This window comes from Prionailurus bengalensis, chromosome A1, assembly GCF_016509475.1.
Source record: "Prionailurus bengalensis isolate Pbe53 chromosome A1, Fcat_Pben_1.1_paternal_pri, whole genome shotgun sequence".
Taxonomy (NCBI): Eukaryota; Metazoa; Chordata; class Mammalia; order Carnivora; family Felidae; genus Prionailurus; species Prionailurus bengalensis.
This window is the reverse complement of record NC_057343.1, coordinates 147,401,194-147,416,281: the sequence shown is the minus strand read 5'-3', so window position 1 is coordinate 147,416,281 and position 15,088 is coordinate 147,401,194. Positions and strand designations below refer to the sequence as shown.

Below are 15,088 nucleotides of genomic sequence, written 5' to 3'. Positions count from 1 at the left end.
GCTTACACCCCTGGGTTTTTGTTAACATTTAAAAAAGATATTTAAAACTGCACTTCAGCCACCTTGTAAAATGAAAGAGTACATTGTACAGGCACCAAAGGTACACGTCAGTGCTTTTATCAAATTCAGGGTCCTGCTCTGCTGCACTAATTGGAACCATGTGTTGAAAATGCAAGACAGGATTTTTTCAGCTGTTCTTTAATTAAATGGAATAAAATAAGGACTAAACCTCACATTGCTTCATCAAGAGAGGCTGCCGGGTTGTGCTACTAGACAGGACTGATAGAGGATCCTGAGTGGGGATGCTGGCACCCGTGTCAGGGCTCCAGGGACAATGGTGATTACTTTAATATTGAAGATATTCTCAATGATTCTATGATACGATTTAGCCACATTCACAGATTGCCTGGTTGCAAATGCTTCTCTGATAAGGAGAGGAAGGCAAGTGATAGCAAGCCTAATTATTTTCAAGTGCACTGGAAGATTGACTCATGAAGATTTTGTAAAATATTTTCATAAAGTTCGGTCACTGCAAAAATCATCAGTAAGGTGGAAAAAGTGCCTCCTCATGCACTTGCCCACTGAAATCTGTGGAGAAATAGTGGCCAACAATGTGTGTGTCTACTAGAAAGACAGTGGAAAATACAGTCTCAAGTTTTCTGTTGAAACTTGAAAACAAAATGTAATTTGATTTTTTAAAAAGTGTGATTTCTGCCACTTTGTTTTGAGGAAAAGGATACTCTATACCTTTTAATTGTCCTGGGATCAAAATCCCCGGGAAGAAAAGGTTAGTTCACAATGTCTCCTTTCAGGATTGAAGCCCGTCTTTCACGATGCTTTATGTTATTTAACATCCATTGAATGGCACCAGTGTATTGAACTCTACTCCCTCCTTCCTGTACAAGTTCTGGATCCAGAATGGGTACCTTTGCATAAAGTATTGAAGCTTTAGGAAAGAAATGTGGATATTGCTTCCAACAGCACAGTCGCACCTACGGCCTCCAGAAAGAGGTGTCAGAAGTGAATTAAAGAGGACAGCAACAGCAATTCCCCTAAAGGTGTATATAAGCAGCATTCTGCAGGACATGGGAATGTCAAAGCAGGGCTGAGAATGTTCAAGGAAGAAAGCCAATTCCACAAAACGTTAAAAAACCCTGAGATCACTCTTAAAGGAAATGATGAAACCACCCCTGCTTGTATCAAAGCCCAAGGCCTGGGCACTAGAAAGGGGTCTCTCTGCTGTGGGCTGGTTGTGTCACTCTACCATCAGGACTCTCTCAACTTGCAAAGACTGTTGGCAAGCTTTAATCAGTGGATACTGCTTGGTCTGAAGCAGAGTTTGACAGTTTTCCAGACAGGCTGGGAACAGCATCAGAGAGTTACACAACCTGCAAAGAAGTGGGAGACGTCTGGGTGCATGTGGTTGTGCCCTTAGATGGCCTTCGGATTGCCCTTTCAAAAGCACAAACTGAATCAGGTCACTCCCTTTCTTCTCTTAAGATCATTCTATAGTTGTTCATTCACATAATCAGTGGGGAGTCTACACTGCCTTCTCAGGCTCTCACTGCATCTTTTTCCCCTCCCTTCGCTCCAGCCACAAAACACTGAAGATGCCACACCCGCCCATTTCCTAAAGTGCATCTCAGCCACCTGGCAAATCCTCAATCATCCCAGAAGTTCAGCTCAAACTTCATCCATCTCCTCTCTGGGGTTTCCCTTGGCCATAACCTCTTCTTCCTATACTCTCCCAATAAAGTCAGAGCAGGATGATTCTCTTTTGTGCCCCCTGAACTTCCGGGGCTCCTCTCTTAGAGCACTTACCAAACATTTGATTGTGTACAGGTCTGCCTCCTTCCTTAGTCTAGACTTCCAGGCACCATGAGACATGATGGTGTTACTCATCTTTATATCTCCAGTGCCTGGCAGAGTGCTTGGCACAAAGTGTTCACCAAACACGCGATGACTGAATAAACACATACACATGTGGACTTGTGTTCTTCTAAACATAGTTGAGAATTGTGTGTAAGCTCAAGGGCACAGGGCAGATTCCGGTGTCCTTGCACACAGCCTGAATTTCAAATTCTTGAGATGAATGATTACTGACACAAAGGACAGTGACAGTGAAACACACACTGAGTGATTATCGCTGAAAAACTTGTAACATTTGCCAAATGTAGGCAATTATGAAAGTTACTGATATCGTATATGACAGATTAGGGCTACAATGGAAAAATCAAACAAAGATAAAAATGCTCTTCAGGAAAGGCATTATTTTATATAGAATTCCTCAAGAAAATACTAGGATTTGTTTTATTATATAGTTTCTTTCCTCTCTCACCTTCTTCAAATGTCATAATTCTTGCAGAAAAATTCTTGTTAAAGAAGCAAAGACTTTGGATGACATATTATTGAGTCTGAAAATCTATCTCCAAGTCAGAAGTAACTACACTTTGAGATTCCAAATCATATAAAAGATAACCAATTGTGGCCCATAAAGAGCTGCAATTTCATCATTTGAGGGACATTATGAATAAATAAATGGATGGGTGAATACATAAACACATTTAAAGCTCTGGGATAGATTTTTCTTTTCCCTAGGTAGCATTTGGACTATCTTCCAATGTTTAGACAGACACACAATGTTTTCCTCTGGAGTTCATCATTATTTATACTTTGGTGGCAAATGTGCCTCCCCTGATAGTCATTATTATTTCTTTAGATAAGTCAATACATTCAATTAGATCTTGCTTTGCTTAGAAGTCATGCCATCTTTTTAACATGGCATTGCATAAATGGTGAGGGATAGACACCGCCATTTATAAATGCATTATTTTAACATTTAACACTAGGGAAAATGTTACATGGAGATACGTTGCATGACTACTGGTAAACACATGGGATGATCAGAATAAAGAGACAGAGAAACAGTTCTTTATGAGAAAATAACAGCAACTGGGGGAAAGCTGAGAGCGGAGGAAAGAGGGAGATGAGAGCAAAGGGATGGACGTCATAGCAGGAAGCTGGACTCTTAAGGTGACAAGTTGCCAGTGGAAAGTTCATACAGTAGGAAAGCCAGAAGGCTTTAAAGAATAGAGTTATGGCAAAAATGGAATATAAATCGCTCATTTTCTTTGAGGTAAACTACCTCTCTCTGATCCAAACCTTCCACAAATTCTGCTACACACAGACATTTCTCAGTGCTTTTGTCACGGAATTCAGAGGAAAGGAGGGAAGTTTCATGGCTGAGGTAGCATGGAGCAGAGAAAGAAGAAAATCAGTTTTATTATAAAACATAAGTGAGACTCAGAGCCCAGTGGAAGCAGGAATTCAGAGCAGAAATGGCCACGAAAATAAATTGCACAAGAATTCGTAAAAGTCTCGGGAAAAACGCGAGACTTTAGAAAGGAGCAAGGATAAGAAGCTTGAGCTAATAAATCTCAGAGAGAGGGTCAATGCAGCTGATCCACTGTATGCTGATTTGATAGTGCAGTAGTAACACTCATGGTAAGGGCTTCTATACATGCTCTACTTACTGTGTAGCAGACATTGTGTTAAGTGCTTTATCTGCATTATCTTATTTAATTCCCATTGCATGGATGAGAAAACACAAGTTCAGAGAAAATAAGTATGTTGCCCAGAGTGAGATAGTTAACAGCTGGCAGTGTAGAAACTTGGCTTACTCTCGTCCCCAAATCCACACTTGTAATTCCTACTTATTCTATTATCAAATTCCAGCTAGAAGACACCAGATTTTTATGCCATGTACATATTAACAGCTACTACAAATGTAAAGTTGTCACTGTATGTTATTCTATATGAGTAACTATATTGGTCAGCTATTGTCAAAATACCGTGATATAACAAACTACAGCAAACCTTAGTGGCTGTGAGTAGTAAGCAATTGTTCTCACGCTCATGGTCAGCATGGTTGACTGTAGTTCGGTCTATCTGGATTGGGCTCAGATGGATCGCTCTTCTAAAGGTTTCAGGGTAGTGAGCTCGACTCCAGTTTAGGACTGAGTTCATTTCTGCTCCATGATCTCATCAGAGGCCCAGGCAGCACGGGCTGCAGCTACCTGGGGCATGTTCCTCTCACAGCAGAGATCAGAAGCTCCCAGAAGAAAAAGCAGAAACACATAATGCTTCTTAACTTCTGGGCACAAAAACTGGAATATTTTTATTTCATCCACATTTTATAGTCCAAAGCAAGTCAATGGAGCAGTGATAGTGGAGAGTAAATATTTACTGACAATAATTTAATCTTCCATAGTAATGTAATTACTTCTCTGTAAACATAGTTCTTGAGAGAAATATACTATATTATATCTTTCAAAGGAGCAAAGCAAGATTGTTCCCAATATTACTCAACAGGGGCTCTGGAATATTTCAGATGAACTCCCTAAATGTTTGCAAAGCACAATGACAAAGCATATTTCTCCCATCATCACTACCAGCATCTTGTCCTAATAGGGATCCAAAAGTTTCACAAAGTCTTCTTTCTTTCTTTTTGTAAGTTTTTTTTTTTAAGTTTATGTATTTATTTTGAGAGAGAGAGAGAGAGAGAGAGAGAGAAAGAGAGCGCGCGCGCACAAGTGGGGTAGGGGCAGAAAGAGAGGGAGAGACAGTTCCAAGCAGGTTCCACGCGGTCAGCACAGAGCCCTATGTTGGGCTTAAACTCACGAACTGTGAGATCATGACCTGAGCCGAGACAAAAAGCAGGACACTTAACCAACTGAGCCACCCAGGCACCCCTCTCACAAAGTTTTCAATCAGATCATAATTGAGAGAGCAGAGAGAGAGAGAAAGGGAACCCTTGTCATCACATAAAAACACTACAATTTGATAGAGTTCCTTTTACTATTTGGTAAAATCAAGAAAAAATATATTGCTTTGTATTCTTTAAAGGATTAGCATAGGTATTAATCTACCAATGATGGCAACTTTGTGACACCTTACACTTAAAATTCATTCCTAAGTAAAATTTATAGTACTATCCTATGTTGCCAAAGATCATAGACATTTCATACTACCATTCAGATCCATCAATACTTTAAAGACACATCTAATGTAAGATCTTAGCTATATATAATGGCATTTTAATGCATTTTAAAGTTTTATTATAAAAATTATGTAAATTTTAATTATAAAAGTGGTTTTACTTTCCCCTCTTATTCAAGTTTGCCTATACCAATCTAGATGAAAACTCTCCTGAAATGTTCTATTAGTGGTAGAGTTAACTAGTGACAGCTTGTTAACTGAAGATAATAAAAATTGATTAAAATGTCCAATGGAGAATATATTTGATTTCCTTATTAATTAGGTACTTTCTGTTTGCTTTATGGAACCATTTCACTGGTAAGTCCTCAGAAAAGGGAGCAGTGAAGTTTAGACATATGTCTGCACTGAAACAGGCTCTGAACTACAGAATGACCTGCATCTACTCCAGGCACCGGCTACTCTCCCAATCAGTCTCAAGGGTCACAGGGCACCTCTGCTCCATTGTGCTCTGCAGCCTTCTCTTTCTTCCAGTCAGTCTCTGTGCCAACTTATACATTGGCTTTTTCAGGGAACTCAAGTTCAGCCACGCAGTGAGAGTCACATTTCTTTCCCTGGCCTAATCAGCTATGGCTAGGGTTGGGGACGTGGAGCAGGGGCATGTGCATAAAACATGGGTTCTATATTGGACACCCCTTGTATACCACTTCAAAATCCTCAATAGTAGTCATTTCTTTGGCAATCAGTTCCAGGCAGGCTTTGCTCTACTTCAGGCACGTAAAATTGGTACCTGTGCTCCTCTTGTTCCCTGTCCAGGGCTTCTCTGAGACTGCAGCTTTGGTCACCTGCAGGGACCCCGCTACATACTAAACAGGGACGAAGTGAGGTATGTGGGAACAATGCTTCCAGGCCACTCTTGACCAATGGGAAACAGCAACCCATGGATAAATGCTTCTCCCTTTTGCCCCCAGATGTATTGTTCTGAGGTGACTTTCAGAAGGTACCTCAGAACATCCTGGTGGGGTGGAGCATATCACCCACAGGGTGGGCTGCCTTGATAAGGCATCCTTGCACTCGCTTTTCCTCCTTTCCTTCTAAGTGCTTCCAGTCTAGCACTCCTGCTCCCTAGCATCATATTCCCGAATAAATTGCCTGTATGCAAGCCCTTCAGAGGAATGCAGAGTATGACAGATTCCTAGAAGGGTCTTGTATGAGCAGGTTCCAAAAAAATTATCTAATCCACCTACATATAGTTGACTGGCTGTGTTATTTCTAAGATTGTAATTAAGCTGGAGACTGTCTTTAAACCAAAAGTAAGTAGTTCAGGTCTAGCCTATATTCCACTTACTGGAACAGTAGCCACAAAAATTGCTCCTGCCCTTGATAAGACCATCCACTATCAAGATAGGTGTAGGCTCCAATCACTCTCTCCTGTCCTGAAGAATCAAGAACTTTTAGGGACAAAGAGACCCTCACTGAGAAAATACAGTTCTCTGTGAGATTTTGAGATGAGAGTTTAGGACAAAGGACCTCCAAAAGAGGGAAGAAAAATCAACATATAAACAACAAAATTCATATTACAGAGGAAAATCAGAAAGTAGTAATAACAGTTGGTGAATAACATGACATGTGGATAACTGAAAGGAAGAAAGTAAGTACAAAGTACACTGGTGAGTGTGTTTTTGGGGGAGTAGATCAGAGAGGTGGAAATTAGGACAGGAGACGGATGGTCAGTTAGGAAGCAACCATGAAGTTCTTGGCATGTATGTGTCAAAGTATCCTTTCACAGTTATTAATATATGGAGAAAATCACAGCAGGCTTGCTCACAGAACACTTGCAAATGAAATCTGCCCTCGTGAAAAGCATTCACCAGGAGTTTTCAGAACACCAGTGAAAATTTTTAATTCAAACAATAGGTAGAAATGGATAAATAGTGACTATCATTCTCCCTTACCAAATGTGTTAACTACTTATTTTTTTTTTTAATTTGCTGATGTATAGGTAAATTCATGAGGTCTTTCATGAATTTCGAGGTCACCTATTTAATTTTATTTTATTAAAAATGGATTCTATAAATTATACTAAGTGTAAGACTGAGAGACACAAAGGGATGAGGGTTGGCTACTTCTGCAAAGTATCTGTCAAGGGACCCACTGACTCGTTCTCCTTTCTCAATCCCAGATGTCTAAGAAGGGCCCCACGACCTGAAGATTTCTGGCAGTATATATCTTCCCGTGGAAGTGCCAGTCTGAAATGTGGAGCACAATTCTTGTTATATCTTTATTACAAAACTTAGCTTCATATTCTAAATCCACCTGGCTAACATTCCTCCTGGAAAGCCTTCTAACTTGTTTCCTTCATTCTGATGATTCACAATTACAAACTTGAACAGTAACCCCAAGCCCCTACCCCCAGGACCTTCTGTACTCTCCTCTGATCTGGCATACAGTTTCATTCACAGCATACGTTCCTCAACCCTACTGATTTCTCTTAGCCTCCCAATAGGATTTTTTTTTTTTAATTTTCTGTGGATCTTCACCCATAAACTTTTTGTTCTTTTCTTTATGACACTTACGCTACCACTCCTTGATATGATAGTTTTTCAGATACTGATTTTGGGCCCCAATGTCAACTCCCTTCCATATACTTGACTCTTTGAGAGCAGGCCCAAATTTCACTTACTAGAATATAAGCTCCACAGCAACAAACCATACATATTATTTACTGCTGCATCTAGTGCCCAAAACAGAGACTGACACAAATGCTTAATGGATATTTGGTGAATGGATGGAATTATCCGTAAATTCTCCACATGGCCCAGTTCCGTTTTTTGGTGTTTTTTTTTTTTTTTTTTTTTTTTTTTTTTTTTTTTTTTTTTTTTTTTTTTGTGTGTGTGCATAACGGATCCTTTATAAACATTTATTGAGCCAAATTTACCCAATAAACAGCTGTTTGGCTCCAAAACACAGGGTCTAGTATTTTATAAATTTGAGTTATATGCCATTAAGAAAAACTTGTCTAAAGTAGTTTCCTGACCTTTTAAAACTACATAATAAAGACATCTCTTCCTGAGATGGGACTTTTTCTTCCATGAACTTCCCTAATGAGGCCTAAGTCATACCATCTGATCCCAGGGCCAAGAATTATAAATTTTAAGCTGAAAAAAAAAATGTCACCTTGTTTTATAACAAAGGTCAAAAAAGTAAAAAACCAAACAAAATTCATGCTGCATTATAACTTAATTCTTGTGCCTTCAATTTCAGTGTTTTTCTGTAACAATCTGTTTTTGAATATAAACAATGGAAAAATGTGAGGAAAAATCATGGCATAGAATGACTAGAGCTGCACATCTTAACACCAAATCGATAGATATCTGTCTACGTGGAGCACAAAATGTAAAAATAGCCCTTCAAATTCTCCATGCTTGATATAAAAGAGGGAACCATAACTATGTACTACTTATGCTTTGTTCTAACCAGCTGAATCAATCTGACACAAAACAATGGTGGAAAAGATACACTGCTCTGGAAAAATATAATCAAAATCTTGTAAACATGAGCTTTATAGATTCTGTTGTTACGATTACTTAGGAAACATTTTCTGTACATCATCCCTCTCTCACCACTAGTGGGTTAATAGCCACAATTCTGTTTTTCTTCTTCTCTTTCACTTAAAAAAAAACTTTATATGTAAGTACACACACACACAATAGTTGTATATTAATTTTGGTTATTCAGAAGAGATAACATTATTTTGAGATTCTAGTACTTTATGTACAAAATTCCCTTGGAAAGGTCCAAGGCAAATCTTAGATTATCTGGGATTCATAGTATAGTGAAGTTTCTATGTAACTGAGCAGAATTTTAGACTTTATAATTATGTTTATTGTATGTATGTGTGTATTTATTTATTGAATTTTAGAGAGAGAGAGAGCATGAGTGGGGGAGAGAGGCTGAAGGGAAGAGGGGGAAGGAGGGAGGGAGGCAGGGAGTGGGAGAGAGAGAGAGAATATGAATCTTAAGCAGGTTCTACACTGAGCATAAAGCCCAATGTGGGGCTTGATCCCACAACCCTGGGGTTGAGACCTGAGCTGAAATCAAGAGTTGGCTGCTCAAGTGACTGAGCCTCTCAGGCACCCCTATATTTTCATATTTCACATATTTGTATCTACATTTATTTTAAAGTCTTCCTTCTTAAATGGATGCCACTATGGAAATAAAAATGTGGTAAATTTCTTTTTTAAAGAATTTTGTTGTTCCATTGACTGAATAGAATCTTGTTCTGATATAAACAATAAAGTGTAATTTCTTTCTGATTCTCTCTCTGTAGTCAAGCCTACACGCATAAATATACATGTATATATTATTTATAATTAAGCACAAAAGGTACTTGAAGCTTTCTAAACAATTATTTCTCTGTGTCAAATCAACTAAGTTTCAACCTTTTCCTAAGTTTCTTTCAAAACAGTTTAATAACTTAAAGAAACATTTGAGTGGCTGTTTTGTGGAAGACATGCATTTATTCATTCAACAAATGCTTAGTAAGCCTTTGTGAATCTAGCCCTGTTGTACGAACTGGAAGATAGATAAAACAGATGGCCATGCCTCTGCTATGATGGGGCTAACTTTCTATTAGGAGACAGGCAGACACAGAGAGAGAGAGATGAAAAAAATAATTCTGTGTGGTGATATGCACAGTGAAAAAATATTCCAATGGGACAGTGACTGGGAGTGTGCACATCTTTAGAAAGGGCATTTCAGGGAAAGTACCTCTGAGGAGGTGACATATGATTCTAGACCTGAAAGATGAGAAGAAACCAACCATATGAAGATGAACATTCTGACCAATACAATGGTTGTGAGATCTGACCTACTTGAGGGGCAGTAAGGAGCAAGGCAAGCAAAGAGAAAAGAGCAGGAAACCAAGGGTAGAGATAGGTAGGGGCCAGATCATATCAAATCTTGTAAGCTGTGGTACGGAGTGTGAACTTTATCCAAAGACCAGTGGCTTACTATTGGAGGGTTTCAATCCAGGCAGGGAAACGCTCTTTCCTAAAACTTAAAAAATTCAGTTTGTGTGCATTGTACAATAGGAGATTGGCAGGGAGACCAGTCAGGGGGCAGATGTAGTAGATAGTAAGAGAGAAGTAGATAGAATCAAGCTATATTTTGGAGGTAAAAATAACAGGATGTGGGAGAAGAGGGAAACAAAGGTACTGATCAGGATTCCTGGGTTTTCAGCTTGAAGGGACCAGGTGTCACCGTAATTTGTTGGGTGGGGAAGAATGGAGAAAAAAGATGATTGGGATGTAATCAGACCTCTGCTTGAGATGTGCTTAAACATCCAAACAATCATCCAACGCAGGTAGATGTACTCAGAGTTTTAAGAACCTCCTTTTGCAAAAAATTAATGATAAATTATACAGCTGACCCTTGAACAACAGGGGTGTGAACCATGCAGGTCCACTTATACACACATTTTTTATCGTACAGTACTATAAATGTATTGTCTCTTCCCTATGATTTCTTAGTAATATTTTCTTTGCACTAGCTTACTTTATTGTGAGAATACAATATATAATACATATAAATACAAAATATGTATTGACTATATTTTCAGTAAGCCTTCTAGTCAATAGTAGTCTCTTAGTCGTTAAGTTCTTGGAGAGTCAAAAATCATATGAAGATTTTTGACTACACAGGGCACCAGTGCCCCAACCCCAGCACTGTTCAAAGGTCAACTGACTCTACACATATATGACTGTGGAAACAGAACTATTCTAATTTTGGAGATATTAGCATGCAAATGGTACTTAAAATCACAGAAATACTAGATAGACAAGGTAGGTAGTGAAAAGAAGAAGGCTGAAGAATAAACCTGAGGCACTAAAACACTTAACTCTGGGCCAAAGAGCCTCCGTGTACAAAAAGAAAGAGAAAACAAACAACATATGTCAATGCAAAAGTCAAGTGAAGAAAATGTTTACTGAGAAGTGACCGACTATGTCAGGTGTGTAGCTGAGAGGCTTAGTAAGAGGAGGACTGAGAATGGACCAACTGTTGAATTTATCAACATGATGGTCGCTGTTAACTTTGAAACCATGGAGAAAAGGGATGTTCAACTGGAGAGAAGTGAAGACAAAATGAGAGGGTAGGAGGTAGAAACAGTAAGTATGTTTTTAAAAAATTGTGCTAGATGTTATTGAGGATTGATAAGTAAATATGACATGGTCATTATTTTTAAAGAGGGTCCTCAATGTGTAAGAAGTCTTTTATCAACAATCTCTGAAAAGAACATGTTTTTTTAAAATATGAAATTTATTGTCAAATTGGTTTCCATACAACACCCAGTGCTCATCCCAATAGGTGCCCTCCTCAATGCCTATCACCCACTTTCCCCTCTCCCCCACCCCCCATCAACCCTCAGTTTGTTCTCAGTTTTTAAGAGTCTCTTATGGTTTTCCTCCCTCCCTAACTTTTTTTCCCCCTTTCCTTCCCCCATGGTCTTCTGTTAAGTTTCTCAGGATCCACATAATAATGAAAACATATAGTATCTTTCTTTCTCTGTATGGCTTATTTCACTTAGCATAATACTCTCCAGTTCTACCCACATTGCTACAAAAAGGCCATATTTCATTCTTTCTCATTGCCAAGTAGTATTCCATTGTGTATATAAAGCACAATTTCTTTATCCATTCATCAGTTGATGGACATTTAGGCTCTTTCCATAATTTGGCTACTGTTGAAAGTGCTGCTATAAACACTGGGGTGCAAGTGCCCCTATGCATTAGCACTCCTGTGTCCCTTGGGTAAATTCCTAGCAGTGCTACTGCTGGGTCATAGGGTAGATCTATTTTTAATTTTTTGAGGAACCTCCACACTGTTTTCCAGACAGGCTGCACCAGTTTGCATTCCCACCAACAGTGCAAGAAGGTTCCCGAAAAAACATGTTTTTGATACAAAAAGCGGTTACATTTCTATCAATAAGCACCTTATAAAGCCTGCTACTATAATAAAGGAAAAAGGTAAGCTAAATAACATATTTTATTAGGAACATAAATCCTCAATGTATCAAAAATTTTATCATCAGATTTTGAGGTTGCTTGTGTATGAACTAAAAATAAATTTTATACATCATTTCACAAATTAAAATGTTCAAGCATCATTGTTCAGAACATGACTATTCAAAAAAGAACTGTAGACATTTTCTTTGTCCTTTTTCCAAAATCTTCCTAGACAGGATGTTAGACAGCTACCACATATAATATGTGTGAACTGAATATGATAAATGTGTCCTTTGCAATACAAAGTCTGAGATTTTATGTAATTATAGGCATGGGAATGAATAGTTTAGAATAATGTACCACTGTCATCAAATCATATCTTCATATACATGCATAATCCATTTTGCACAATGGTTTCGATTCAGTGTGTATGTAATTAAATTGTAGGGTACAGTAATAGCTGCTGCTGAGTTGAAATCTTGCTTTCTTAGTTTAAAGAAATGAATAGAAAACATAGTCTAGTGAACATCAAAGTACCTTTTGAGACAGTTAAATCTCATCAAAGAGGTCTTCTGAACTACTGTTTCTTAGAGTTTCTAAAGACATGTTTTCAGTTGAGCTGTGCTCCTTTTTCAACTTCTCAGGTTGTGGAGGATCAAGCCTAGAGAAAAAAGAAAATCAAGATAATTTTAGTCTAAAAAATGCCATTTAGAGAAAAAGAAAAATAAGAGATATGTAAGTGAAATAAAAAGTTAAATTCTATTTCAGAATTGGTTTAGAGACTTACTTCCCTATGCTGCGTTAACATAAAAAAAAGAGATGAAGAGAATCTAATTACTTTAACTGCTTTTAGAATTAATCCGTCTCTATTCTGAGCTAACAAAAAATCAAGGGCCTACAACAATACTCAAAATTAAGGTCAAGAAATAAAATATCTTCTATGTTGTCTTTTTATGCCAAGATACGAAGGTTCTCAAGCCATTTCTTCAGTAATCCCATCACAATTTACAATTCCTTAGACTCCTTTAAAATCTACCTATTAACATGCATTTTAATCTCTTAACATCAGAAGGTTCTGCTTACATGAATTTCTTTTAGTGGTCTTTTGACTGTTAGTGTGTCTATAATAGTGACTTCACATTTTAGCAGTGCTGAAATGCTGTTGGTCCACACTCATTTACTGAATCTATATATCTTTATTTAGTAACTAGATTTTATTCAGTGTCAGTACTGGAGTTCCCACATCAATGGAATGACCTCTGTATTTATGTAAATATTCTCTCTGAGACCTAGGATAAAAAGAATGATGATCACTGACTGTTAAACAGATTTATAAAAAGGTAAGCTGGTAGGTAACAGAGCTCAATCAGAAGGATCCCTGTATAAATGTTGTCAGTGGTTCTTTATGAACCTAAATAAATTATGATATTGAAAAATTAACATTGACAATCAGAGTGGCTTCTGGGGCAGTAATGACTAAGATGAGTCAACACAGTAAAACTCAGTAATGCCACCACATTTCCAACCTCAAAGGCAGAGGAGGAGTCATAGCAGATCGGTATAGATGAAAGAACGGGACTTGAGGTCAGGAAACAGATTTGGATCTAGGGGCATTTCTTATTAGCGATGTGACTTCAGACAAGTCATTTAACCTAACTGGATTCTGTTTTCTCACCTGTAAATATGAGGTGACATCTGCCTCGGAGGTGGTCTGAAGATGAAATGAAGTGTTGTATATGAAAATGCCTTTAAATTTCCACAAAAAATTTGGAAACTATTATTATTAGCTGCTAATGCTGCATGAACAAAAAGCTCCTGCTAATAACATCTTTAATTTAAAAGAATAACCACTGAAAAATCCCCAAACATTGAGTATGTTTAGATTATGAGTATTTCAGAAATCCCGCACCCACTGTTTCTTGTCTTTGTTTTTTTTTTTGTTTGTTTTTGTTTTTTCTTGCACAGAGAACTAAAAATTAATCTGCCACAGGGTCCTCTTTTGCCTCCTGACTGCATACAATCAACCGTGGTTGGCTGCCACTAAACCTGGGATGTGTTCTGTCTTATCCTGAGCAAGCCAAGTTCAGACAACATTATGCTCACAGGAATGCCAAGGTGCTAGGCATTGATGCATTATGAAGATGACAAGACCTCCCTCTGGGAACTTTAATGTTAAAATTAACAGTAAATATGGACACAATTATTGTGACATAAAATTAAATAGCTAAAAATATACTCTATAGAAGGAGAAACTGTTACAGTAAAGAACAAAAGTATAATTATTACTAGCCCTAAATGTCTTAGAGTTGCTTTTTCTCCTCCTGGCAAGATAGAAAGCTGAATTTTTTTCAACTTAAATTTTTTCAGACTTTGAAAAGTCTCTAATTTTGTTTGTAGTTTACAACCAGAACACAAAGATCAATCAATTCAGCTTTTAAAAACTGTCATAATACAAAAGGACCACTGTGAAGTGACAAATCTGAAGGAAATAGATTCCTAGTGGTCCATTTATGATTCCCATCTCCTTCTAAAGTCACGAGAAGCTAACAAATTATATTTTGACTCTTTTGGCCTTAGTGTCCAGGGCATAACACATGTTCAATACAAGTTGTTGAATGAATTGAAATCATTGTTCTATAGCTTTCATATCTGTCGTAAGTCAACAGGGTAAATTTAGAATTCTTCCCATAGCCAAAAGAAAAGTTTGATCATTTTTATAAGTAATAAATATTTATTGTACGACTTGTGAATTAAAGAAGAATGGCTAATGATAATAAGAAACCACCTTTGTAGATTTCAATGCTGAAGAAGAGGACTTTTTCAAATAAAGGGAGTAAGTGAAACTAGATGATGACAGCTTTACTAAAAGATGAGTTATGTTCTCAGTAATATAATTGCAGAAAGTTCTGTTTTATTAGTTTGATTCCACACTATATTACAGCACACACATGCACATAACACACACAGGAACTACAACCCAAATCAGAACTGCACTACCACCATCTAATTAACAGCGAATAATGTAGATCAAAAGTTAGAATTGTCAAAAGATGTATCTCATCCTGGGAAAGTTTCTCTAAAATTTTAGA

General features: G+C 37.7%; 1 protein-coding gene across 3 annotated transcripts in view; it reads right to left on the bottom strand.

The window, feature by feature from the left end:
• The window catches only part of XRCC4 (X-ray repair cross complementing 4), a 247,774-nt gene that overhangs the window by 14,056 nt on the left and 218,630 nt on the right, over positions 1–15,088 (bottom strand). For 2 of the 3 annotated variants that reach the window (XR_006299172.1, XM_043593244.1), the window contains exon 8: positions 12,537–12,660. Coding sequence is in view for 2 of the 3 variants with exons in the window: in XM_043593244.1 (XP_043449179.1) it covers positions 12,549–12,660 (112 nt within the window). In the remaining variant the exon portion in view is untranslated. Of the gene's footprint in view, positions 1–12,021; positions 12,661–15,088 lie in introns of those variants that run through there. The other variant, XM_043593240.1, reaches the window with a different exon arrangement.